Raw genomic sequence first — 25,366 nt, 5'->3', positions numbered from 1 at the left:
TAGGCTAGGCTTTAGGCCCGGTCCCTAGGCCTATCGGTGGCTATAGGCCTAGGGTAGAAGCCCACTAGGCTCTTATAGGGGCCTAATAGGCTTTAAATAATATAAATATACTAATATTTAGTAGATATATAAGTAATATAGATTTTTCTAGTATTTCTAGGTATTTAGATTACCCCCTAATTTAACTACCTATAGGTGCCTAAAATAACTAAAATGACTAAAATAACTAAAATAACTAAATTAACTAAATTGACTTTAGATAAGATTAATAAAATTAAGATTTATAAAATTTAAGAAAAATGTAAATTAATAGAAAGATACACTTACTTCTCTCTATATGAAATATATATATTTATATATTGATTCTCTGTTAACTATTAAACCCCCGTATTAGGCTAGATCAGGGCCGGCGCCGAGATCTTCCGCGGTAAGTATATAGACTTAAACATATGTAAAGAACAGACATTAATCAGTAGGTTTATAAGCGCTAAGACTGTATTTATGCATACAAATAGGCTTTAATGGGGGCCTCATAGGCCCCTATAATGGGCCATAGGCTTGGTTGGGCTTCGAAGATAGGGCCCATAGCCCACTGCTGGTTGGGCTATAGGCCTGAGGTCCGGGCCCAACCAGGCCCATTGCGGAGGTCTAGTTGGGCTTCGAAGGTAGGGCCCAACTAGGCCCATTGCGGAGGTCTACTCACCCTAACCTTGGGATTTGTACCCTATAACCTCTTCTATACTTTTACAATATGACCTCAGCTAGTGTAGCATCTAATACATACGACCATAGGGTGTGGAAAATAGGGCTTCCCGTCCGCTCAGCCGTACTCAAGCCACACGCCGGTGAGTTAGTAGTTGGGTGGGTGACCACCAGCGAATCCTCACTGTTGTATGTTTTTGTCTTTTTGCTTGTTATGTATGCCTCTAGCTACATGTAGGAAGGGCGAGTGAGTACTTGCCGTTCTATTCCCTTTCGACAATAAGCTTGGAAATAGTCTAGCATTTCAATTGATCAGGGAATAGTTTAGTTTATAAGATCTTCGGTGATCCCACAAACATCTCTTTTGATCTTTCTTTCTTAGCGAAGGCCGACGATTGTAATCTGAACGCCTCCAAATTTCTTTAGAGCTACCATCCGATTTAGCCCCGTCACTCTGTCGACGCTTCTTCTGCCAGTGCTCGTCGATTTTGTTTGCGAATCGCTACCTCTGCTCATGGCAATTCAGCCTCAATCACACTCTCGTACCCACGACCGTCAGGGTAGTACTTGACAAGCTTCAGACCAGCATCCTGGATCACCTTGCTCCACACAGCCTCGGTTCTTTCATTAGCCGAAGCCTGTAGTACGAGACAGTCCATGGCCGCTTGGTAGCAACTGGCACCCGTAGATGGGATCACAATATCATTGATAAGCACCTTAGAATAGCCAGGCTTCATGACAGCAGCAATCTGCTTAAGAATCTTCACAGATGTCTCATCCGACCAGTCATGCAAGACCGCATGCATGAAGTAAGCTCGGGCCTCTAATAATTTCCGTTAATATCGCGAATTGCACTATAAGTGGGATATTGTATGGTACCTTTAACGGGCTGCTGAGCCCCCTCCTCGAAGAGGTCATGGGCCACAGTTCTGATCTTGTCGGTAGTGAGTTTTACAGGATCCACAACCTCTGGTAGGTCCTCGAGCACAAGAGAACCAGCAGGCAAATCCGGGTGTTTCTCGGCCACGCGCATAAGATCTATGCCGTGGTGACCGCCAACGTCAACAATAAATGGGCTACCATTGCTCAGATCGGCACCGTCAAGCAGTGCTTGGGTGTCGTAGAATTGCGGCCAAGGTCTCTTCCCTTTGGCCCACAAATCCATGAAAGATGAGAAGCTTTCTTGGTGCACCGGGTTGGAGCTGCATCGTTCAAAAAAGCTCTTCTTTTCAGGGAATGTGTCGATGTAGCAACTGGCCTTGTCGTCCACGGGCTTACGGTAATTTGTCTTGGCCAGGAATTCGGGCCAGTGCACAGCACATGGTGCAACGTGGTCTGTTCTAGTAAACGACCCGTTTTAGCATGCTGGGGTTTAATAACCACAACTTCAACACAACTGCTACAACTTACCTAATGCGAAGGCCGTCGCCGACTGACGTATTCTTATCTCCAATGGCGATGGAGTAAGGTGTAGGTAGATAATGGTCATTTGATGTCTCTTGGATGATGTGGTTTGCGGCCATCAGCCGCAGTTGATGACCTGGCACGTTGATTAGGATACGTGTTTTTCTCAACATTCATGGCAAAAGTCAGAATCTCACATAAAAGCTCAGGTTCGATGTACTTTTTGCTGAGCTTCGCCAACTCGTGCACATCTTTTTCACCGCCGCCAGCAGCGATCCAGCTCTCAAACAGACCAATATCAATGAGGGTTTGGAGCACAGAGAACATAATTGGCTCTTCTATGGCCAATCTCATGGTCTTTTCCTCCTTTGTTTCCAGCTTGTGGAAGAGTTTACGAGCTGCCAGAGCCAGCTGCTGTCTTGTGACATCTTGCTCCTCAAAAATACCCACCTCGATAGCCTCAAGCTTTTCGATCAGTTGGTCTGTACTGTCGGCCATGGTAAGAAGTGCTTGAAGTCTGATTTGATACCTGGGTGCGGAATTGGATGTGATATCGATGATTGCCAATTTGGTCAAATCTTGGTATTTTATACTTGATCAAATCACTACTGGCCAGAAAGCCGAACGGGTTGTCGCACATGTACTCCGCACAAGACCCGGTACTATGCGCAACACGACAAATACGATGCCCAGGTGGCAATCCGATCGGTGCAAGTTCTCGGACTAGAGTTGGCTAGCGCTGACATTGGGGGCAACTTGCATGAGTCGTACGCGGGGGTGTAAGCAGTATACAGCACCGAAAACTCCAAATCGTTTAATTAACCCGGCCGAGCTCTCCGAAACCTCGGTGGATGTCCGCGGGGCGCTAGGGATCGAGATCCCCAGATAGCCAGAAGAAAAGATCTAGACATACTAGTTATTTGAAGCTATTACAGATTAGGGAAGTGATCTACAGTATGGCTAAAATAGAAAACGATATTCAGTACGCTGTTGACGTAGACTAGAGCATTCCTTTTGAGTATGCTTAGAGGTCGTCTCCACGACTGATAGCCTCTTGGACGGTAGGTCTGGGTAGAATAGTCCGATCCTGGTATTCGTGGGTTGTCTTCTAGAATAAACCTCCAGCCCACTTAAGTGTTCAGACTGTGCCGTATAAGTGTCTTGCTTCTCATTCAAAAGAGGATAATCTCCAAGAATTCCTGATTTCACAAAACTATTCAGCTGTTCTTCTTTCGTCAGTCAAAAAGTCAAAAGATCCAATGTAAGTTTTGGATCGACGTACACCAAGGAAATACTTTTCCTATCCAATCCTATCCGTAAAGCTTCAACGGAAGGGGGGTGTGCTGAAGTTCTTTCTAACCGCCCCCAAAACGGATTTAGCAGAGGATAAAGCCAAGTTCTTTGGATTCGCATACACCGCGCATAGCATGGTGCGAGACCTCGCCTCCTTCCATCTTCTATCTTCGTCATGTCATCCGACTTAATAAGGGGGACAGTTTTAGTGCCATGAATAGAATATGGAAGAGTTGTATGCCCGCACAAGTTCCGAGTCGCCTTAACCGGGTGGGTTTTGCCGTCGATTTCACACTTATGGCTTTCCATCGCATTCCGGATGAGTATTTATTGCATCCTTAGCGACCTCAAGTAGATTGCTGTAGACTGGATCGAACGCCATCGTGAAAGCGCTATCAACGATCTGTCCACCCATATGAATCCTGATATCGACTTCCAAGTATATCACTTTATTCAAGTGTACTTTTGGAGCCGGCGTTTGGGCTGTAGTGGGTGACAACGTTATCAATATTTGAGACCTATCAGGAATCCCATACCGGCTTCTAGAGAGTCCCCTTTAGAAGCCCATCATGATCAAGGATACGTCGCACACTGTCTTCGATGCCGTTAGAAATCTCCAGCAGCGACTGATCGGGCTTCATACTTCTCTATGCCCACTAACGAACCTGACGATATGCCCCTGCTACCTAAGAATAATCGGATAGGGAGTGACTATTGAGGTTGTCGAGGTATCCTTTCTTCTCATTAGTGGATCGCCATAGATTATCCTTGTATTCAACCTCTTTGCCTTTGGGATAGGCACTATCTGGGAATAGCTGGGATCGGACAATCGATGGCGGATTGGTCTGAGTTTTCGCTTGCTTTCACTTGCTTTTTCTTAGGTACTTTTGTTTTTGTTCTTTTTTTCTTGGCGCCACTGTTCTCACCAGGAACTACTGGGGTGCCTTTAGCCACATCGTCGTCTGAGTCTTCCGGTTCCCTTGCAGTCCCGGTTATTGTAGGAGTGGCGGACATAGGAACAGGTCCATTTTCACTAGTACCTGTGCTCAAAACGCCAATTAGCCATCTTCAGTAGGTTTATTTGTGTGCCAATCCCATAATTTTACACTCCTACCATCGATCTTCAAGCCCTTGAGAAGCTTAGGATCTGGAGAGATCTTCTGCACCAAAGACCGTAAGCGGCATGCGGAGACGAAGAACATAAGAGGGGTAGTAGCAAAGGGGTGGATGGTAAATTGCAAACAAACCAGACGATGTAGGCAGTCGGGGATTGTCACGCATTAGTGTGCAGAATTAGCGCTGCAAATACCAGCGTTAGACCTAGATAGGACATTGCAGTATTACTAGGTCTCATCCCAAGCCCAGATTACCACGCATACCCCACTACTTGTAATGGTAATATTCACTCTACAAAACCTAGTAGAGCCTGGGAAATACGGGGAGTTAAGTGTATGAGCCAGTTATGCACGTCCAAAAATGAGACCATTATCCATATCACGCTGTCAGACCGATCACCGAAGCCCCTCTCCTAGTCCTCTCAGCTTTCGGTGGTGTATCGATTGTGATTCTCAAGTTGCCTTTTGAATTGAACGATTCTCCGATTAGGCCAAACCCCGTGCATTGTTGGCAAAGACAGGACTCTCGCTTTTGACCGGACGTGCCATGAATATGCTCGTTCACGACTTGGGATTCTCCCATAGGGCCTGCGATCGGTGCCATGGCCAAAAGTTGCGTTGTCGACGAGAGAGTAATAACAGCAATTGTTTGCGCTGTACAAGAGCGGGCGTACGATGCACTCCACGGCCAATGAGAATGCGGTCTCGTGCGCAATCCAACAAAAACGTTCCTCAGGGACAATCGCAAACTGTTGCAAATGGCGAGATCGAGCAATCAAATCATGGTAAGTGTACAATGCACGAAACCTGGCTCATCGAGTGCAGTTCAATGATGGTGAGCTAACCTGTCAGTCAACGAAGATGAAGGAACGAATGATACGAACAACGACATTTCAGATCAGTTCAACTATCTCCCTATGGGCATGTTGGATATGCAAGCCGATTTAAATATTGAATTGGACTCATCCTTACAGCCGGATACTCATCCTGCACTGACCTCTCGCTATGGTCCTGCAGAGCCCGAGTCACGCGGACATGATATCCACACGAATCAACGACGGTATTCTCAAAGTCAAGCCCATTTGAGGAGTGTCGAACAAGCTGTGCAGACACGCTGGTGTGATATTCCCAGTCAAGGTACTTCGGACGACTTGTGTGACTTCTCATTACCGCTCACCATGCATTCATCGTTCCCCTCGACCTATCCCAGGCATCACGTCTCTCCGGCGAGAAACATCACCGATCAGAATACACGGGAAGGCCAAGATGGTATTATGGTAGACTTTGATCAATCACGAGCAAACTTAAAGAGTTCCGATAGTAACGATCCAAGTACCGACTCTGGCTATGGTAACGAACTTTCTCCTTCCGATCTACTGCGCTCACCCTATGGGGACGGAGACGACCCCAGCTTTGAGATGCAAGCCCATAAACAAGATCAAGAGGAGCTATCCAATGCAACTTCCGGCACGCACCCCTCGAATATGACTTCCTGGATTCGAAAGCTGTCAGACACCAATATGCTGCTTCATAATCATATGCACTCAATACCCTCGGTTGAAGCGAGACACAGAGCGCGAAGTGGTTCGGAAAACTCCCTAAGCTCCTCAGAGGTCGAAACACGACTTCCAGTTGATTCCACATTTAAATTGTCAGCGCAATACACAGGCCTCTTGACTAGTATCTGCACCCGGCTCGAGGCAGCCAGATCATGCAATGACCCCCAGACAGTAGCACAGCTCACACTGGACCAATCCTCACAATTGCTCGTTCTTTCGGGCTATATGTGTCTCCTTGAAACCTATGATAAGATTTTGCAACACATCAAGGCGTGGTTAGATGTGCGGCTAAAGCTGGGGGTCAAAGGCACTGCTACTGTGGGTGATGACGAGAGCAACTTCTCCTTTCCACTCCAGTTGCCGAGTCTAGCTGTGGGCTCCTTTAAAATACCGAAGACTTCGGCGATCCAATCCATTGTCCTAACGTGCGTTCTTGAGACAAACATTTTGCACATGCATTCTCTTATCAGCGAGGTTATGAGACCCGCTTGCAATAGTATCACTGGATCGGCATCGCAGGCTACCCTCTCCGGGAACTCGGTCGGTGAGAGGCGCAAACTGAATGGGAGTGTGGATGGTGGTGATGGACTTTCTAGCGTAGCGAAAGTCACTCTGCAGGCGATCGAAGCCAATGAAGATTCCACGTTACGGCTGGTGCATCTCGTTTCCAAGCTGGCTCATCAGCGGGTTATGCTTTGATCAAGGAGTGTCAGATGCCGATGGAGAGAGATTTGTACCTTTTCCTTTTGTTGACACTTGGTGAGAGGGTGATGGCGCGTCCCAGGGGTAGTTTGCGTTTGTTGGACATTTAGGGAGAGGGGATGTGCTTATATATCAGATGTGGTGGATCAGGTATTTGTGTGCACCGACGCTTGATCAATCTATTTGTGGCCTATTGTACGGAGTACTAGAAGATTTGATACAACAATTTCAGTCCATTCGGTCCGTAAAAGATTTAAATGTGCCATAACGACAATGTTCAGCTATGGCGCTTTACTCATTTCCTCAAAGGCCGAGAAAGTAGGCTTGCCAGCATCGTCGATGTTGACTACTTTACCGCCACTGACGTACGTTTCAACCCAACCGATACTGATTTCTGCGCCCTCACTGCTGATATATGGACCCTCTTCTGCCTGCAGCGCCTGGAAATCCCCGTCTGCCGCTCCTTTGTAGAAAGTTTCCATGTCTCGAAACAAAAACTCTACTTGTGCATCAAAGTCGCGAATTCGCCATGGATTCCCACGCATGTTGTTGAGTTCCGACGTGAAGTCACGGAACGACTTGGGGGCAAAGAACTGAACATGGTGTTATTGTCATGTTGACTCATGATTCCGGATTCCTTGCACAGCCAAGTACTCACGATTGAAAATCCCTCGATTCCATTCTTGGCATGGAGCTTCGCTGCACGCGCGGCATGCTGTTCGGTCACCCAGTTATAGAAATCTTCTTCACTGACGTTGGGCTGGCGGTAGTGCGCTACCGTCATACGCAAAAGGCGCTTTTTCTGGATGGGTTCGGCCATTGAGTTTCCAGTTCAGGGGATGTTTGTCGGATACGAAAAGCGCGAGGCTGCTAGTACATATCTTCGCTACGGAGTACATCTGGCATTTATAGTAGATTCCGGTATTAACTTCGCTGGTTAGGCGAGGGTGACCTAGGTATTCGGCCGTGATAGCCTGATCCGGCGCATTCCAGGTGCCGACCTGGGAGGACTTTCGGTGCTTCTTAGATACCCGGATATGACATGGCCTTCATTTCTACGTGGATCTTAATCGGTAATACTATTGCAGAATACACCGACGCAACTCAAATGCGTTGGACTATCGGTCGATGCTCCTGCTCTAGAACCTTTTTTGCGGTCCCACGGGAGTAGATATGTACATGTAGGCATGGAATCTTATGTCAATTGAGGGTTGAGGGACATCGAGACTGAAATTAAGTCGTAGAAAGAGAATATGTACAGAGATGAGCTCAAAAAAAGAACTAGGCTCGCATATTGCTCATATATTGCTCATAAATCCAACTAAATTTGTCTCAACAAATCAATGACCATTTGAGGTTGGAGTGTCCAAGGCAGTCGACAACAAGAGGCAGCTATGCCTCTGTGGCCCGGAAAGATCGTATGCAGCCAGATCAACACCAGAGAAGCCGGTTTGCTTGAGTAATTCACCCCATTGCTCAGGAGACTGCAGGGGACTCTCTGTTCTTCCCTCGCCAACGCCAGCCCACCACCCAGACAGTGGTCCAAACGTCAGGTTATAGAACGGTGTCAACCTCGTGAGCTCTACAAGACCGAAGACACCACCGGGCTTGAGTAGTTTGTGCACATTGCTCAGGGTTTTGGCTAGACGTGTTGTTGCATGAATGACATTTGCCGCAATGACCAAGTCGAAAGTGTGTTCTTCGAAGCCTTGGCTAACAGGGTCATGTTCAACATTCAGGACTTTGAAGCTTAAGAGAGACTCCCACTTCTTGAGCGTTGTCTTCGCAGTGTTAAAAAACCCTGGCGACAAATCTGTGAACACGTATTCGACACAGAATTGCTCGCCATTAGGACTGCATAGGTTAAGCACTTCTGTAGTGGTACCACCGGTCCCAGCGCCGATCTCCAGAATTCTGATCGCTTTCCTCTCCGAGGTGAGGATTCTGGTGTACTCAGCCGCGTAACGATTAGCACGCCGACCCTCATCCGAGAGATACACGCGGAAAAGCAAATCCTCCCTCATGATATGCGCAAGGGCGTGTGTCTTGCCAATAAGAATGTTCACGATCTCTGGGCCCATTCTTGCAATCACCTCGCCTTCAATCCCTAGTCTGGGGATCAGGTTCTCTACTCCTTCCTTTGTCAATGAGGCTTCCTCGATGGTCTTTTGGGCCTCGTCGGAATCAACGAAATCCTCCATCACTTTCCACCAATGGAGGCGATAATCCTGTTTGGGACTCAGTCCGCGTCTTCGCATTTCTTTCACTGCGGCGTCAATGTAAACAGCAGTAGCGGCGTTGACCAAGGTAGATTTTTCCGCCACGGTCATGCCAACCTTGTCGGCTTCCAAAGGAATGTGTACAGATTCGAGCATCGCAGGCGTGAGTTGGACACCGCCAACCGTGCTTGATGGACTCGAGACATCGTTGGTCCCATTTTTGGCGCCTTCAAGAGTTGTAAAGCTCATGCTTGACCATTGCGTCTCCAGTTCCTTGATGAGCCAAGGCTCCAAATGTACCATTCCTCCGAAATAGAACATAATTCGGGACGGCTTGCCGGGAATATTGGTACCGACATACCAAGAGCCTTGTTCGTGGGCATGCTTTGCTATCAATGTGCCAGCCCATACATCCTCAACGTGTGTCGTCCAAGCATTCATGGCTTCGTTGGACACGTCGATCGTGGCGAGCCCATTGCTTTCCATATGCTCTATGGTTTTGCCGATCCAGCTTGCAAATGACTCGAGACTGACAGGTTGGTTTCCCGCGGGCAAATGTGGACCACAGACAACGAACATGTTCGGATATCCATGAACCAAGACACCGGCAAAAGTCTCAAGTCTCTGCGACCAGGACTCTCGCAGAGATCTATTCTGGCTGCCTCTGATGTCGATCTTGTTCATTGCGCCCGTGCCTGTATCGAAGCCCAGTGCGAGGATAATGATGTCAAGCTCAAATTCTTCGCCAGAGACAGTCTTCACACCCTTTTCAGTAATCTCGATTTCGGTTTTGCTGGTATCAACCAGTTGGACGTTCGGCCGATTGAATTTTTCATAATATCCGTCTGCGCAAGGAGGACGTCTTGCGCCGAAGGGATAGCTTGGGCATAGTACCTCGGCGGTATCGGGGTCATGAACGATGGACCGGATCTTGCCACGAATAAATTCCGCGGTGGCCGCGTTGGCATCCGGGTGCATGAAAGGGTCATCGAAAGTGCCCAGCTGGAAATCATAACATCCACGCGCCCAGCCAGTCTCGAACAAATCTTGAATTTTCTCTGGGTCATCCATACCGGCGACCATTCTTCCCGAATGCTTGACGGCGTGACCAGCCAGATTCACCCTGGCGATATCCCAGTAGGCGTCGAAATTCGCCTTGACATCTTCTGTCTTCTGCTCGTCGAGGGAGTAGTTTTGAGCCGGGAGAACATAATTTGGAGTTCGTTGGAAAACCGTCAACTGTTCAGCAATGGGGGCAAGCTTGGTGATGACTTGAATGCCCGTTGAGCCTGTGCCGATAACACCGATTCGCTTGTTTTGGAGATCGACATCACGCTGTGGCCAGGTGGAAGCTTGATATATCTCCCCTTTGAATGACTGAAGACCAGGGAATGACGGCTCCTTGGGGATCGATGTGATGCCTGTGGCGGGAAGGAAGTATCGCGAGGTAGCCACACGGCCATTCGCTGTGGTAATTGTCCAGACATGATCACTATCACTGTAATGGGCGGAATTGACCTCGGTGTTGAAGTCAATGTTCTTTCGTAGATCGTAACGATCGATGATACGACCTAGATACCATTGAATCTCCTCCTGCGTGGGATAACGCTCGGTAAAGTCCCATTCTTCCAGAAGCTCTGGCAGGAACTTCAACGCGTATACCCACGCCTCCCCATCAGTTCGACATCCGGGGTAACGATTCCACCACCAGGTGCCGCCGACGTCTGAGCCAGCGTCAAAACATTTGGCTGTCAGGCCTAGTCGGTCAAGCTCCCAGAGACATCTCACACCACTAAAGCCTGCTCCGATGACAATTGCATCATAGTCTGGAGTTGCGGTACTCATGTTCAACAATTGGATTCTTGCTGAAACACCTGAATGTGAATCTGAGGCTCAAGAAGCAAGGTTAAGGTACCTTGAGCAATAGAATACCCGGTGAATCGCGCGTCACAATTCTTTGGTATAGCTTCCCCCGGGTTTAGGGCCCGACTTACATCCTCACTAGCTTGGTCATACCCCAAGTATTCCCCGAACTTATGCCGGTAGTTTGACCCTCGATATCTAGTATCAACCGGAGTTCGGTGAAGCCGAATCGACCCTAATGTGGAGTGTTCGCCGAACTACCAACAAGTCAGCATTGCAAGTCTTATAATACGTGTTTCTGTAGAACAGTGGTCTTTGTCTCTCTTGTGACAAGCGTATCAAACTGTTAGCAAAATGTACACCCTTCCAGCGGACATGCCACAAGCGCTTGGTGTCAATGGTTACCCTCAATGAACTTTTTTCCGATGATCTCGGCGTCGATAATTGGAACGCGGAGGCAATATATATATTACCAAGCATGTTCAGGTTGTAAAGTCAATGTGCAAGTGAATTGTATCCAACATGACCTCTGCATTCGACTCAAACGAGGTGTCTCGGCTAGGGACGGCTTTGCTTCGTATCTCGCCACTGGTCATATCCTCTGCATCCTTGATGTTCAGCTGGTCACAAGATATTTCTCTGGGAGCATTCTTACACCCGTCCCTACGTGATGATGCAGCTCACCCCAGTGGCAAACTTCTTCCAAAGTATTTGCCTGCTTTCATGGGCCCTGGGATCTGGGGTATCGGCCTGACATACCCCCCTGCGACCATCATTTGTGTTACCAATGGCCTCAGCAATCAAAGCCCCGAGGCCCGCAAACTATACTTGGCTGGTGCGCTGTTTAGCATCGCCCACTTTTGCTGGGGACCAACTATGTTTGCTATCCTTGGTCGCATTGGCGATGCCAGATCCGCCGGGGCTCCAAATGAGAACGCGCTTCAAGAGTGGCTGCCCAAACACCGGGCGCGCACTTTATTGGTCAACATTCCAGCCTTTGTCTGCATTTTGGGGGCTACTTTGGCCACTCTCACTGAGGGACTTGCATGAAGTCGCCTGAGTCTTGGTATTACTTGGTACGGGGGTTGTGGCCATTTAGTCTTGGTTTTGTCATGGTGTATGTAAATGCCTTGGTGTGTGAGTGTCTGGTTCGATTCACATATGGCAGTTGTACACTATCAACAGAGAGACTGTGAACGTGTCGTTCCGTATTCGGTAACTTCGCCGAGCAAATTCTATCGCCGAATGTGTATGGAGTACCATTACCTAGATACAGGGTCGTTCAGCTTATAATACTAGTAGAATACGCCTTTCTCGGATATCTGAGACACACAGCGTTTGATTCATATTGCTGACAGGGTATAGATGTAAGATCAAGGGTATTAGTGCCATACGGTATGTAATGAAAATGACCCCAAGTGGATCTTGTCTCTGGTCACAGTCCAGACTGTTGTCGCCAACGTACGACACCTTCCCTTTCACAACTTTTCCTCTCTCATCTTTCTCTGGAGGACTTGTCAAATCTGATTTGATAAGCATCCCATCAGCTTTCCGGATACTGCATAGTTCGAGTTCTCACTATTCGCGATGTCCGAATCCGAGAAGAAGTGCGCTGGGGCCGATTGTGACAATGAGGCTGGGAGCTTGCAATGTCCAACCTGTCTGAAGCTGGGTGTCAAAGGCAGTTACTTTTGCACTCAAGACTGCTTCAAGCGAAACTGGGTGAGCTATTTCCGCGCGGCTCTCATACCTAACTGAAAATCTAACATTGACGTATCCAGGCCACCCACAAGGCAGTTCACAAGGCACAAAATGGTAATCACCTGGTCTCAATTAGATGGACGGGATTTTCATGACTTTCGTGGCTAATCGCGATATAGCTGGCGGTGTTTACGATCCTTTCCCGGCATACCCATACACCGGCTCGGTCAGGCCCGTATACCCACTTTCCCCGCGTCGGCCCGTCCCTAAAACAATCAAGCACCCAGACTGGGCCGTGACTGGTATTCCTCAGCGTGAGCTGCGCTTGAGTAGGTCGAAATGGGATCTCTTGGATACAAAGGGCCAAGAAGCTATGCGGAAGGTGTGTAGGTTAGCTCGAGAAGTACTCGATATAACCGCTGCGGCGATGAAGCCGGGTGTGACTACAGATTACCTGGATGAGATTTGCCATAATGCTTGCATCGAGCGAGAGGTACGTGTTGATCTATACCTTGAACTTAATTATTTTACTAAACTATCGAATAGGCTTATCCTTCTCCACTTAACTATAATCACTTCCCTAAATCGCTATGTACATCTCCTAATGAGGTTGTATGCCACGGTATCCCCGATGGTCGTGTTCTAATTGATGGTGATATTCTTAATCTCGATATCTCACTATATCACGGTGGATATCACGCGGACTTGAACGAGACCTACTATATTGGCGACAAAGCCAAAGCGGATCCGGACTCGGTCAGGCTCGTCGAGACCACACGAGAAGCTTTGGATATGGCTATCGCAATCATCAAACCCGGCACACCGATCCGAGAGTTTGGTAAGATCATTGAAAAGCATGCCACCTCTAGGGGTCTCGTTGTCATCAAAACTTGGGGCGGGCACGGTATCAACTCGGAATTCCACCCTCCTCCTTGGATCCCCCACTATGCGAAGAACAAGGCCGTAGGAACCTGCAAACCTGGTATGACATTTACAATTGAACCTATTCTCTCGTTGGGTACCAACCGGGAAAAGAATTGGCCAGATGACTGGACGAACGTTACAGTGGACGGCAAGCGGTCAGCACAATTTGGTACGTATAATCCTCTCGAACCTCAAACACTACTATTCGGCCCGGTATACTAACTTGAAATGTGACAGAACATACTATGCTCGTTACAGAAACGGGTGTTGAGGTTTTGACGGCCAGACTGCCGACCTCTCCAGGAGGCCCCATCCCCATTCCCGAGGTTTCAAATGGGGATGCGGACGAAAAGGAATAAAAATGTGCCCAAGTGGAGTTTGGGCAAAAAGATGGCCATTGGACAGCGATTGGCTAGCTAGTCAGTACTTGTCTGCAGAACTACGTAACCCGTGAAACTGAAGTTGTGCATCATGCTGTCATCGGACCTGATCTTGCTACATATTCCCTGCTCTATTCTCCAAACAATCAGCATGATACATGCGCCAAAGCCGTCTATATCGTGTGTTCCCGCTGCAAAAGAGGCTTCCCCGCCAGCTCTGAACATCCTTGCCCAACCTCGCCTTGAAAGCCTTCAGACCCGGGGTATCAGCACTTGCCAGTTCTTATCCAGTCCTCTGAGCCTTTTAGCTCGCCCCCTCAAGCAAAGTCAGATGGAAACTCACATATCCACTCTCACATCCACCGGCCTTTGTCTTAAACATCTCACGAAAGATGCCCACATGCCCAGGGTTATGCTTCTCATAGTACACCTAGGTCTGCTTCTGTAGCGGCTCGAGCGGGAATTTTCGAATGCCTCCCACATCTTTGAAGAAATACTTGATCGATGTGGTGTTGTTGGAGCTGCGCTCACTGTCTCGTCGATTCTCAATAGCCATTGGCCCAAGCTCGGCCATTCGACGGGTTATACCTCTTGTAGGGCTTACAATTGGGTTGAAATCTTTGGCATGTGTGGTGCTGGTTGGATTGGATTCCGAGGTGGAAGACTACCACTGATCTGTTCCCCGGCTCGGGCCATCCTGGCCATTTTTGCATAGGATCTGGGCTACGGCCTTTCCGGGATGACTGCAGCCATGAAAGAATTTGTCCTTGGCTGTGAGCGGTTCTTGATCGTAATCAGGGTGGATATGAGGGTGGAGTAGTTGAGGGGGATGATGACTATGTAGCCACTGACCAGCCAACGCCCTTGGTGTAATATTCTAACTCCATATGCCTATATACACGATTTTGCTGGAATTACGAGTATCTTCAGGTTCTACAGGTTTAGTACCATGAGTGGACAGTTTATCAAGGCCTTACAGCCACTTGAGTCTGTTTTACGCGCTTATGGATTGAGTGAAAATTAATCGTCAGGAAATATATGAATAGTAAGCAACCGGTGTTCTATGGCAGGGAACCGAGATTTTCGGCCCTGTTTCCATTCATGGTCGACCGAACCTGGTGCGGCTTCATGCAGTTAATATGGAGCAATGCCAGGGCACTTGGTGTGGGCTACCAAAAACGTTGAAATCAAGTCACAGTGCCAACTGGTGAGTAGGTTCCCCATGACACGAAGAGTGGAAGTACATAAGTCCCAATTACAATATAGAAACCCCCGAAATTATGACATGGAACATGGAAGAAGCGAAGGCTCATCTAAAAGAGCATGGTTGGGTGAAGATCCCCTCCGTCCTCTCGAGCGAGGAAGCTGAAGATGCCCTCAATCGCCTTTGGGAAGCCAAAGCTGCCATCGAAGCGACCGGCGAGGACACATTCCAACCCGTGTTGGATCCCAACCCTGCCAATGTTCGCGTCTTTTATCTTCCAGAGATAGATGAGTACTGGCGAGACATGCTTGTCAATCCGACCGGACTAGACCTGGTCAAGTCCCTGCTGGGCGAACAGGTGCTCGTCAGCAACTTCTCCGCCAATATCGCTCGTCCCGGCGCCGAGAGCATGGCCCTCCATTCCGACCAGAGTATTGTCCTTCCAGCGCCATGGCTGGATATCTGGGCAGTCAATGTCATTTGGTGCCTGACTAGGATGACAAAGGAAAATGGTGCGACTTTGTATATTCCCGGTTCAAACAAGTGGACCACCTGGGACGATGTGCCGGCTAATGCACCTGATTTGCTCGTCCCTTTCGAGGCGGATGCTGGCGATATCGTTGTTATTGATGGGCGTCTGTGGCACACTTCCGGTGCAAATGTGACCAAGGAAGAGGATCGCGCCATTCTCTTTGCCTATTACTCCGCGCCTCATATGCGACCTCTGACAAACTGGTCGGCTAAGCTGCCAAAGGAGCTTCAGGAAACACTGAGTCCGCAGATGAAGGAGCTCCTTGCGCTAAGCCATATTGGATACATTGTGAGGGGCGATCTCACTTATATGGCTCAGAAGTACGCACCAAAAAGTAATATCGCGGCGGTTGGCGCTTGAGTCGAAAGTGGATGAATTCCTATATAGATAAATGAATCCAACTATCATTATATTGGAGCTGTTTTGGCTGGATTTGCTGTTGCGATCTGGAATAATATTCTGGCTCAATGTTTCGTCTCAGGAATCATTTGCATCCGGGCAGAGTAGCAAGCTTTGCTGGTACGTACGTGTTAGATGAACGTAGCAGCTGCCCGACGTGGGCTTTTCAGGCAGAGTTCTGTCTCAAGAAGATCCCAGTCTTGAGTCAAAACATGCCAGATGCAGCCTAAGGAAACCAGATCGCAATATCTAAATGGATTAAAGCAAAAAGCAGCCCGAATCTACTTAATTCAATTCAATAGGTATAGCTTGGGACAGTGTATATGATTTAACACATCTCCACTCTCATATCGTACCTCTCGCTTCAATCGCCTTGTGTTTGCCCTGGTTTCTTTCGAAGTACTCCCGAATCTTGATCCTGGCGACCTCGACAGCCATTGGATCTTCGATTGTACTTGGTATCTCCAAACTGCCTTCAAGGTCCCCGTAAATCGCATTTTCCACCAATTCTCGAAGTACGCGTCGCAATGTCTTCCCGGACCTTGTTTTGGGTATCATACATTTCCCTTGCACTATACCTCCCAGTGCAGCAAAAGCACCAACCCGACTTCTCACGAGTGACTGAATCTCTGCCGTGATTGTTGCTGAAGGTATGGCTGGGTCTGAGTGTTCTTGTATAGATAAAGAGATGAATGCGAATGGAAGTTGGCCTTTCAACCCGTCTGGAATAGCGACCACACACGATTCTGCGACCTGAGGATGTGCCGAGATGGCTTCTTCAATGGCACCTGCGAATAGTTTAACTTCAGTGATTAGAAAGATCTAAAAAAGGGGAGGAAAACCAACCACTTGATAGTCGATATGCACTGACGTTCAAGACATCGTCATTTCGACCCATCACATGAACATATCCATCGAGATCAACCCACCCTGCGTCTCCGGTATCCATAAACCTGGATCCAAACCGCTTCAGATAGCTGTTGTAAAACCTCTCCTCGCCGAACCACAGTGTATTAAATGCTGTCGGACCAAGAGGTAGGGCCAGAACGATGTTGCCCATCGACCCTTTTGGCACCTCTTCACCGTTGTCGTCTACTACCCGAACATCGAATCCAGGCATGGGCTTTCCAGCGCTTCCTGCCTTCATTGGAGGGAGGGTTTCTTTCCGCTCAAACTCTCCTCTTAGTCCGATGTGAGGTGCAATTGCCCGGCCGGTGATGGGAGACCCGGCTTCAGTTGACCACCAATTATCGATGACATTTGCGCCACTCCCACCATATCTCCCAAGAAGCTCTTGATACATGGATACCAGATTCGGCTCTGACCGCTCGCCAGCGAGGAACAAGGCTCCCAGCGATTGCAAGCCTCCACGCTCCCCAATCACAGACAGCCTTTTATTACCAGGGTCGTCTTGCTTGATCGCCCGCAAAGCCGTTGGGGTCGCAAACATGGTATTCACCTTGTACTCCTCGACAACCCTCCAAAAAGCGGATGCATCGGGTGTTCCTACTGGCTTGCCTTCGTACAAAACTGTAGCCGCTCCTGCAAGCAATGGTGCGTATATAATGTAGGAGTGACCGACCACCCAACCAATATCCGACGCCGCAAACATGACGTGGCCAGGGCCGTGGATGTTGAAGATATACTTTATGGTGAATTGTAAGCCAACTGCATGGCCACCTGAATTGCGCACCACTCCTTTCGGCGCCCCTGTCGTTCCGGATGTATGCATAACATAGATAGGTTGGTGGCTTGGAACGGGTACGCAGTCTGCTTTGATACCGCGTGACTTGGCACTGTTCACGAGCTCTTGCCATGATGATTCTTTAGCGCTGGTTCTTTGACGGAAGAGGACTTGCTGTATCCAGCGCCACACGCGCTTCCACCAACCAGACCTTGACTCGCTGAAGTTCCACTCCAGCTGGCCGCGCTGCCATACGATTGTTTGTGAAGGCTTGTGGAATGAAAGCCTCATAGCTTCTTGAACGAGTGGTTGGTAGGCTATCGGCGGCCTGTTGCCAACTATTCCACACGAAGCCGTGAGAAATGTATCAGGCTTACACGCCTCAATTCTTTGCGCAAGGGCATTTGGTGCAAATCCACCAAACACGACTGAGTGGATAGCTCCCACTCGATTCACGGCAAGCATCCCAACCAAGGCAGCCGGAATCATGGGCATATACAACATAACCACATCACCCTTCTTGACGCCGTTCTCTGTCAGCACTCCGGCCAGAGTCTCAACCTCACTGAGCAGGGTGTTGTATGTGATCGTCTCTTTTGTATTTGTGACGGGACTGTCATAGTGAATCGCAGGTTGGTGTCCGTTTCCCGCAGCAACGTGCCTGTCGACGCAATTGTAGCAAGTCGAAATTTCCCCGTCCGGAAACCAGTCCCATGTCGGATGAGTGGCTCCATCTTTTAAAGTCTTATGTGTCGTGCGAAGTGTGATATCGGGTTTTCTGTGCCAGTGAAGGTACTCGGCTTGGCGCGACCAGAACTCTTCCGGGTTTTGCAGACTGTTTCGAAACACCTCATCTTGAAGGTAATAATCAATTGACGATGTCGAATCCATAATGGTTTCATTCATTGCCGGAGCGAACTGACACGAACACAGAACTTCCCCTAGCAGAAACTCGGAGCTACTGAATAGAACCTTCACGCTCACTATTAAATGCTGATTTCATTATTTTATCATTGCCGAATGATTCCTTGAATCCTATGCAGGTGTTGTCAGCTGCAAGTATCGAGGCATGTCTCTGAGCCTGGGTTCGGTGCACGATACCTAATTCATCGCCGACAATCTCCACTGCCGAACGCCCAAGGACGCCGAGCTTAGCAGTGGACGAGCCAACGTTGAATCTTTTTGCCAAATAATTTTGTATTTTCTTAATTCTTGACAGGCCATATGCTCACAGCGATTGGACTTGGGCGTGTTGACGGCAACGTCTGTACATATCTTGCCCCTTACAACGCGATGCTCTCAAGGCAAGGCTGTAATGCATGTGTAGGTCGGGGATTGATGGATATAATGCGTATTCTTAGGAACTAGTGCAATCGAATTGCGAAAACTGGGATCCCCTGGCAAAATTCGATCGCTGGGCAGAGCATCATACACATGTAGTTAACTACAGGAATTCGTGGTTGACACCTCCCCTTTCAGGCATCCAATGCTCTGTTTTGGCCTCCAAATCAACGAACCCCCTTTCCCAAGTTGCGATTCCTATCCCGCGATTCCAACCAAATTTTCTCAAACGCACCGATTCGCTCATATTATTGTCTCGCTACACAGGACTGGCATTAATCGGACTCGGTTTGAGAAGGCTCGCGTGGCTAGCCTCAGGTGGCTGCTCAGACTCGATACGGCGAAGGAGGTCAATGTGACGTTGACTGCGGGGCTCGACCTTGAAGTTGAATGGGGCAGGACGATTGACCATACCCGGATGGGTCTCCAGGGTGACAGGGATCTCATTTCCTTGGTCGTCTAACGCCTTGCGAACGTCGAAAACAGCTAGCAGGTGAACCACCGCGATGTACACGCTCGCATCCGCAAAGAAACGACCAGCGCAAGATCGTCGACCATAACCAAACGCGATGTCACTGGGGTCTGGATTGTTGAAGGGCTCCATGTATCGCTCTGGCTTGAAAACTCGCGGTTCGGGGTAATCTTTCGGGTCGTTCAAAAACCACCATAGAGAAGGAAGGAGAATCGAGCCGGCAGGGATGAGATATTCTCCATAAAAAATATCTTCCTCAGACTTGTGTGCTAAGCCCATCGGTCCCACGGGATTCCATCGCCAAGCTTCCTTGATAATGCCGTCGACGTAAGGCAGGTTGATTCTGTCGTCAAAGTTTGGGAGCCTATCGGAGCCGACAACTCGATCAATTTCTTCCTGTGCCCTTTTGACAACCTCTGGAAACATGACAAGACCACAGATAACGCTCTCGATGATTGCCACTGAGCTGTCAGAGCCTGCGGCATAAAGACTGACGGCGGTCCACTTGATCGCCTCTTCATCCTCCGGACTCACTATCACCTCATTTGTATCCGACTTGAGCATGTTCTGCTCGATCAAGTTGGAGACGTATGAAGGAATATGGGCTTTGTGTTGCACCTGGCGTTTGACAAAGTCATATGGCAAATCGGCAGCGGCCTCGTTGAAGAGCTTCCACTCCTGCGCTGTCTTCCTGTAAGACATACCAGGGAACCAGTCAGGAAGATATTTAATAGCAGGCACAGAATCAATGGCCCACGAAAGTGGCACAAATGCCAAGGATAAATTGTCCATGGCATGCTCAATCAGCTCGGCTAATGGGTCGCGACTTTCACGCTCAATGGTGTAGCCATAGGTGAGCTTCAAAATGATGGCAGCAGCGAAACTAAAAGGCATCAGACAATCTGCATCATGCAATAGCGGTCGAACAGGGAAATTTTACAGTTTCAAGTGGACCAAGATATCGTCAGGTCGTTTGAAGGTCTGAAGAATGAAATGTATAGATTCATGCTCCTGGATGGGGCGGAAGCCAGCAGATACACCCTTGGTTCCAATCTCCTGTTGAACCATCTTCCGGTGCAGGCGGTATTTTTTGTTATATTGATGTGTGATGAGGAAGTTCTCGAAGCCACATAGCTGAGCAAAATTCAACTGGGGTCGGGCTGCCGTCTTTTGGGCTTTTTTGCCCATGACAGCGTAGGCAGCGTCCTGGTCGTGGAATATGACGAGTGTCTGCCCCATAACGTTGATGGAGCTGATAGGACCATAGGCATCTTTGTGTTTAAACCAGTGCAGATACTCGGGTGTACCTTTGGATGGGAGATCAAGGAAATTCCCAATAATCGGCAGTGGTTTTGGTCCAGGTGGAACACTCACTTTGAGCTGCTTGGTTCGCCTTTTGAGCACCAGCAATGCTAAGAATACTATCAGGGCCACGCCGCTGAGCTGAAGGGTAGAGAGTCCGTGGGCCATGTTGTATTGACCTATATCAAGAATGGAATTTGATTTCTAACGTCTATACCTCGGGCTTTTCAGTGTTCTTTGAGTCCTCAGTTGATATATACCAGTTACATCCGAATTACGCTTATACTTACAAGTATGTAAGCACTTAGGTATTCCTCTCGCCCTTATCATTAGGGAAAAGCTGATGAGATTGTCTACAGGGTTTCTTTCGCCATGCCATCGTCTCCAGCGCTAAAACAGCCTGTGCAGAAATCCAACATTCACGATTGGTGGCCCTGCAGCCACCGAATTCGGTGTGGGGCTATAAGCTCAAGAGCCGAATCCCAAATGCCAATGGAACAGCACCCTTCTCTGTATTCAGTTACAAGGTCATCACCGTTACGGATTCCACAACGTGTCTGGACTGAACACGAATGTCTCTGGGGTAGTCGCTGATATTTTTCATCTCGACATCTTTGCCGCATCATATCATTTCAATTCTCAAGCTTTTTCCGACAAGCTTTACTGTCTAGATCCACCGTAATATCAATTTGCGCGTGCGTCGAGGCTGCTCATACTGCAAAATCTCGGGCATATTGAAGATAGACAACCATGGCAACCGTACACAAGCTTTTCAAGTCGCCGTTCTTCGATTTCGAGTTCCTTCGTCTACTGGCCATGGCGCCACACGAAGGTGCCGAGATTGGAGAGGCCCTGGAAGCAGCAGCTAAGATCAAGGACCTGGATCCAGAGTCATGGTATAGCACACTTCTCGAAACCGGCACCAAGGCAGAAGCTATCGCGAAGGAAGCCGAGGCCTCTGGAGACCGTGTCGGTGCGCGACGCGCTTACCTGCGCTCTTCAAACTACCTTCGCGCTGCGCAGTTCATGCTCAATGAAGGCCCTATAGGGCATGACACACGAGTACTTCCAACCATCGAACGATCCATTGCCAATTTCCGAAAGGGTGTCCAGTATCGTGACGGAAAGACACTCTTCTTAGATATCCCGTATGAGGGCAGGACTTTGCCCGGTTATCTGTACCTGCCGCCTAGCTTCAAGCGCATTCCCGGTCGCAAGATCCCCATCCTACTCAACTCGGGCGGCGGCGACTCCACTCAGGAGGAAATTTACTTTGTGAACCCAGCGTACGGGCCAGACTTGGGCTACGCAGTCCTCACCTTTGAGGGTCCGGGCCAAGGCATCGTCCTCCGTCGCGACAAGTTGCCCATGCGCCCGGACTGGGAGGCTGTGACAGGTCCCGTCCTGGATCACCTCTTTGATCTAGCTGCTCGTCGTCCTGAGCTCGACCTGGATCTCGCTCACATTGCCGTCACTGGCGCGTCGATGGGTGGCTATTTTGCACTCCGTGCGGCCTCGGACCCTCGAATCAAGGCATGCGTGAGTGTAGACGGATTCTACAGCTTGTCGAGCTTTGTGGGAGGCAGAATGCCCGGCCCGCTCTTCAATGGCTTTATGAGTGGCTGGCTTTCTGACAGCATGTTCAATGGAATCTTGAGCTTTCTCAAGAAACTTGACTTCCAGGCCCGATGGGAGTTCAATCATTTGAAGTGGGCGACTGGCTCCAAGACGGATGCGGATATCATGCGTAGCTTTGGTGACTACACTCTGCAAAACGCCGATGGTACGGAGTATTTGGCGGACGTCAAGTGTCCGACACTTGTGACAGGAGCAGGGGCCAGCTTTTATTTCAATCCTGCCACCACTACAGACAAGATCTATGAGTGCTTGACTGGCCTCAAAGATGGTGTGGATAAAGAGAAGTGGATTGCCACAGACGTAGCGTATGGGGGACTGCAGGCTAAGATCGGTGCTTTTGGATATTCGGCACAGAAAACATTTGAGTGGTTGGATGAACGGTTCGAAATTAAGAGGGATCCGTTGACGGCCAGCTCAAATTTGGAAGACTTGGTTAGCAAGTAGCGCTTGATCAAAGGCAAGGAGTTCTGCGATGGTTGAAGAATGTAATCCAATTGAATGAACCCGTTTAGGTAAAATTCTCAAGCACTCAATTTATCCACCTTGGTATAAACTAGGCATATAACCACAGGCACATATCAAGTAGGTACCTCTTCTATCTCAGTTGCGAGGGAAGGTTTCCGAAATCTTCCAAGGTTCCAATGTTCAAGTTGATGACGATCCTCAAGACCTCGGGAGCGACCTCTTGCCTTTCCTTGTTATCTAGCGTTCTGAGCACCTTCCACCATGGTTTTGTCTCTGGATTTCCCATTCGTATCTATATTTGTACGTCTTAGCCTATATCTCCTCGGTTTTATGGAGATCTTACAAATTGAATCGGACAACTTGTCAGGCTGCCATATGAGGTGGAATATATATTTCCTCCAACGTTAATGTTTTGTTGAACTTTTGATTAGAAGAAACCTCTAGCATAGAAGGCAAGTTAAAATGGCTATATAAAATTGAGAATTGCTAGGTACAACAGTGGAGGCAACCATGGGAAGCGATTGTGATCTGAATAAACTTGGAGTGATTCCAAGGTTCCAGTCACACGTTCCTTGGGTTTTGCGGAGGTAATTTGTGTTTTGTGTTTTGTTACCATACAAATACGGATACATCTGTACTATACGGTCATATCATTACACCTGGTAGGAACTTGCCTAATACGGTTTGCATTCTCCGAGTTTGGAGTTTCATGAACTTCGTTGTCTCTATTCCGAGGTCCCAGATCTATGGATCCTCCCTCCAATATAGAAAGAATTGGCTCCCTTCTACTGGTCAAATGTCTGATTCAGCTGAAGATTAGCAAAACAAAGTCACAACTTCCAAGATTATGTAGGAACTCACTGAATTATCCTGTTGCTGTTTACGGGCCCTGGAGCGATGACCTAGAGGTTTTCATTGCGGTGCATATAGCTGCACACCAAAGTTTAGATAAACTCACCCCTCAGACGAGGGAAGATGGGAAGTATGTTACTACCCAAAAGCCAAAACTGCATCTTAAATCAGCGGACGCAAAGCAAGCCTACATCCGGACAGCTTGGTAAACTTACACCATACCAGCAATAGGAGGTATAATCATCGTTCTCATCATAGCTAGAGAGAAACCCGCCAATACACCGCATACCGGTAGCAACGTATACGAGAACAACTAGAACTGGTGGCTTCCATAAGGCGATTAATCCTATGGTCCACGCAACAGTGATCGCGGCCAGAGACCAACGTGCGACAGGCTGCGACAACAGCAGTGGGATTGTTTTGCGGCCTCGTGTCGCGTCGGCAGAGCGGTCACGGAAATCTTGAGCGTGGCCCTGATGAAGTGGGAAACAATGAGCATCTGGTTGGATTTTTGAACCCAAAACATCGCCAGAAACGAACTCACAGTAGTAGCGAAAATAGCACCGATCATCAGTACTGCAATGGCTTTCAGTCCATGCAATTCTTTGCCGTCGTCTTGAAAACGATCTCTATCAGCATGCGCCGCCGAAAAAGGAAATCTGATGTGAAGTTTGTACCAAAGATGATGGTCGTCCCCCAACAGTAACAACCAAGACCAATAGCTCCGATGAAATTCTTGACCACCGGAATAGTTGCCAGGCCTCCCTCGTTGTATGTCACTATCGCGATAGAATAGACCAGGGTGCAGGCGATCGTGTTAGTGTGTATGGCGGCAATCCACATCAACAGAAAGAGGGTGTGATAAAGGATGGTGGCCTGCGCTGGCGTGATTCTACCGGAGGGTAAGGGTCGATGTGGCTTTGCTATGCCATCCTCTTCTATACCGTCGAGCTGATCTGATGAGTATCCGGTATTGCTGTGGTCTGGTTGCTCGTTGAGAATTCGCACGCACCTGGTTTTTCACCTGTTGATGTCAGAATAGAGGGTCTTTGTTTTAGATGGAAAACTTTGGGACGCACCTGAAACGTGAGGAGATGTAATTGAATCCATAAAAGTCCCTTGGTGATGAGGTGGAAGGCACATGGTCCGGCAAGCACAAGAGCCACGGCTATCTGGGGTCAATTTTAGCCATAGAAATGCCCGGTGTGGGGATAGAGAGTTGACTGAGCACAATTACATACGGAAGGTAACGCTGCTGCTGGTATGTCAGACTTTCCGAATAGATATAAAGTCTTCAAAAACCGAAAGGGGAGTCTCCCTAGCTCCACAACGGGCTTCATCTTCGCCAAATAATCAGATATGGCAGTGAAGCTGCTAGATATCGATAGCTTTACAGCAATTCTGGCAGTAATGGAACGAATTTATATAGAACAGTGGATAGCTTCATATTATAGATTACATCGGCCTATCTGTCGGCAATCCTCCCGGAAGCCAGTTGTCAGCAATCCTTGCCGGTGGAATTCAACAGTTGGGACTTCTGAACGGTGATACTATGTCTGTAATACTTAATCATATGAATCTACAGTAGCAACATAGTGCGTACAGGCGAGCCCCA

General features: G+C 48.5%; 14 protein-coding genes across 14 annotated transcripts, besides 2 other annotated features; 5 read left to right on the top strand and 9 right to left on the bottom strand.

Moving 5' to 3' along the window:
- Positions 1 to 744: 744 nt before the first annotated feature.
- Positions 745 to 930: a sequence feature (Protein overlapping with rRNA (N7457_000107, KAJ5793508.1) was converted to a misc_feature.).
- A 27-nt stretch (positions 931 to 957) lies between these two features.
- Positions 958 to 1,005: a sequence feature (Protein overlapping with rRNA (N7457_000107, KAJ5793508.1) was converted to a misc_feature.).
- Positions 1,006 to 1,214: 209 nt separating this feature from the next.
- On the bottom strand, positions 1,215 to 2,604 carry N7457_000106 (uncharacterized protein; the record flags this gene model as incomplete). The annotated part of the gene is made up of 4 exons (XM_057171174.1): positions 1,215 to 1,525; positions 1,582 to 2,042; positions 2,113 to 2,242; positions 2,304 to 2,604. The coding sequence occupies 4 exons, from the start codon at positions 2,602 to 2,604 to the stop codon at positions 1,215 to 1,217; spliced, it is 1,203 nt and encodes a 400-aa protein (XP_057035077.1).
- A 526-nt stretch (positions 2,605 to 3,130) lies between these two features.
- Positions 3,131 to 4,040, bottom strand: N7457_000105 (uncharacterized protein; the record flags this gene model as incomplete). Its single annotated transcript, XM_057171173.1, is given in 5 exon segments — positions 3,131 to 3,214; positions 3,226 to 3,319; positions 3,389 to 3,693; positions 3,746 to 3,882; positions 3,983 to 4,040. 5 exon segments carry the CDS (start codon positions 4,038 to 4,040, stop codon positions 3,131 to 3,133), a joined length of 678 nt encoding a protein of 225 aa, XP_057035076.1.
- A 45-nt stretch (positions 4,041 to 4,085) lies between these two features.
- Positions 4,086 to 4,413, bottom strand: N7457_000104 (methionine aminopeptidase 2; the record flags this gene model as incomplete). The annotated part of the gene is made up of 2 exons (XM_057171172.1): positions 4,086 to 4,204; positions 4,227 to 4,413. 2 exons carry the CDS (start codon positions 4,411 to 4,413, stop codon positions 4,086 to 4,088), a joined length of 306 nt encoding a protein of 101 aa, XP_057035075.1.
- Positions 4,414 to 5,205: 792 nt separating this feature from the next.
- fumR (Zn(II)2Cys6 domain-containing transcription factor fumR) lies at positions 5,206 to 6,772 on the top strand (the record flags this gene model as incomplete). The annotated part of the gene is made up of 2 exons (XM_057171171.1): positions 5,206 to 5,299; positions 5,367 to 6,772. 2 exons carry the CDS (start codon positions 5,206 to 5,208, stop codon positions 6,770 to 6,772), a joined length of 1,500 nt encoding a protein of 499 aa, XP_057035074.1.
- Positions 6,773 to 7,056: 284 nt separating this feature from the next.
- Positions 7,057 to 7,595, bottom strand: N7457_000102 (EthD domain-containing protein; the record flags this gene model as incomplete). Its single annotated transcript, XM_057171170.1, has 2 exons — positions 7,057 to 7,368; positions 7,434 to 7,595. 2 exons carry the CDS (start codon positions 7,593 to 7,595, stop codon positions 7,057 to 7,059), a joined length of 474 nt encoding a protein of 157 aa, XP_057035073.1.
- Positions 7,596 to 8,115: 520 nt separating this feature from the next.
- psoF (bifunctional monooxygenase/methyltransferase psoF) lies at positions 8,116 to 10,839 on the bottom strand (the record flags this gene model as incomplete). The annotated part of the gene is made up of 1 exon (XM_057171169.1): positions 8,116 to 10,839. One exon carries the CDS (start codon positions 10,837 to 10,839, stop codon positions 8,116 to 8,118), a length of 2,724 nt encoding a protein of 907 aa, XP_057035072.1.
- A 540-nt stretch (positions 10,840 to 11,379) lies between these two features.
- Positions 11,380 to 11,907, top strand: N7457_000100 (uncharacterized protein; the record flags this gene model as incomplete). The annotated part of the gene is made up of 1 exon (XM_057171168.1): positions 11,380 to 11,907. One exon carries the CDS (start codon positions 11,380 to 11,382, stop codon positions 11,905 to 11,907), a length of 528 nt encoding a protein of 175 aa, XP_057035071.1.
- A 537-nt stretch (positions 11,908 to 12,444) lies between these two features.
- Positions 12,445 to 13,841, top strand: fpaI (putative methionine aminopeptidase, type I; the record flags this gene model as incomplete). Its single annotated transcript, XM_057171167.1, has 5 exons — positions 12,445 to 12,579; positions 12,639 to 12,672; positions 12,738 to 13,051; positions 13,105 to 13,651; positions 13,720 to 13,841. 5 exons carry the CDS (start codon positions 12,445 to 12,447, stop codon positions 13,839 to 13,841), a joined length of 1,152 nt encoding a protein of 383 aa, XP_057035070.1.
- A 451-nt stretch (positions 13,842 to 14,292) lies between these two features.
- Positions 14,293 to 14,567, bottom strand: fmaE (monooxygenase fmaE; the record flags this gene model as incomplete). Its single annotated transcript, XM_057171166.1, is given in 2 exon segments — positions 14,293 to 14,452; positions 14,467 to 14,567. 2 exon segments carry the CDS (start codon positions 14,565 to 14,567, stop codon positions 14,293 to 14,295), a joined length of 261 nt encoding a protein of 86 aa, XP_057035069.1.
- Positions 14,568 to 15,154: 587 nt separating this feature from the next.
- fmaF (Fe(2+)/2-oxoglutarate-dependent oxygenase fmaF) lies at positions 15,155 to 15,958 on the top strand (the record flags this gene model as incomplete). The annotated part of the gene is made up of 1 exon (XM_057171165.1): positions 15,155 to 15,958. The coding sequence occupies one exon, from the start codon at positions 15,155 to 15,157 to the stop codon at positions 15,956 to 15,958; it is 804 nt and encodes a 267-aa protein (XP_057035068.1).
- A 384-nt stretch (positions 15,959 to 16,342) lies between these two features.
- Positions 16,343 to 18,572, bottom strand: N7457_000096 (putative acetate-CoA ligase; the record flags this gene model as incomplete). The annotated part of the gene is made up of 2 exons (XM_057171164.1): positions 16,343 to 16,785; positions 16,844 to 18,572. The coding sequence occupies 2 exons, from the start codon at positions 18,570 to 18,572 to the stop codon at positions 16,343 to 16,345; spliced, it is 2,172 nt and encodes a 723-aa protein (XP_057035067.1).
- Positions 18,573 to 19,281: 709 nt separating this feature from the next.
- fmaG (cytochrome P450 monooxygenase fmaG) lies at positions 19,282 to 20,964 on the bottom strand (the record flags this gene model as incomplete). The annotated part of the gene is made up of 2 exons (XM_057171163.1): positions 19,282 to 20,377; positions 20,435 to 20,964. The coding sequence occupies 2 exons, from the start codon at positions 20,962 to 20,964 to the stop codon at positions 19,282 to 19,284; spliced, it is 1,626 nt and encodes a 541-aa protein (XP_057035066.1).
- Positions 20,965 to 21,546: 582 nt separating this feature from the next.
- Positions 21,547 to 22,878, top strand: psoB (hydrolase psoB; the record flags this gene model as incomplete). The annotated part of the gene is made up of 1 exon (XM_057171162.1): positions 21,547 to 22,878. One exon carries the CDS (start codon positions 21,547 to 21,549, stop codon positions 22,876 to 22,878), a length of 1,332 nt encoding a protein of 443 aa, XP_057035065.1.
- An 806-nt stretch (positions 22,879 to 23,684) lies between these two features.
- fma-TC (terpene cyclase fmaA) lies at positions 23,685 to 24,322 on the bottom strand (the record flags this gene model as incomplete). Its single annotated transcript, XM_057171161.1, has 3 exons — positions 23,685 to 23,708; positions 23,967 to 24,224; positions 24,296 to 24,322. 3 exons carry the CDS (start codon positions 24,320 to 24,322, stop codon positions 23,685 to 23,687), a joined length of 309 nt encoding a protein of 102 aa, XP_057035064.1.
- Positions 24,323 to 25,366: the final 1,044 nt, after the last annotated feature.

This window comes from Penicillium paradoxum (genome assembly GCF_028828445.1).
Source record: "Penicillium paradoxum strain IBT 22861 chromosome Unknown utg000002l_segment0_segment0, whole genome shotgun sequence".
Taxonomy (NCBI): domain Eukaryota; kingdom Fungi; phylum Ascomycota; class Eurotiomycetes; order Eurotiales; family Aspergillaceae; genus Penicillium; species Penicillium paradoxum.
This window is presented reverse-complemented; position numbering and strand designations above follow the sequence as displayed.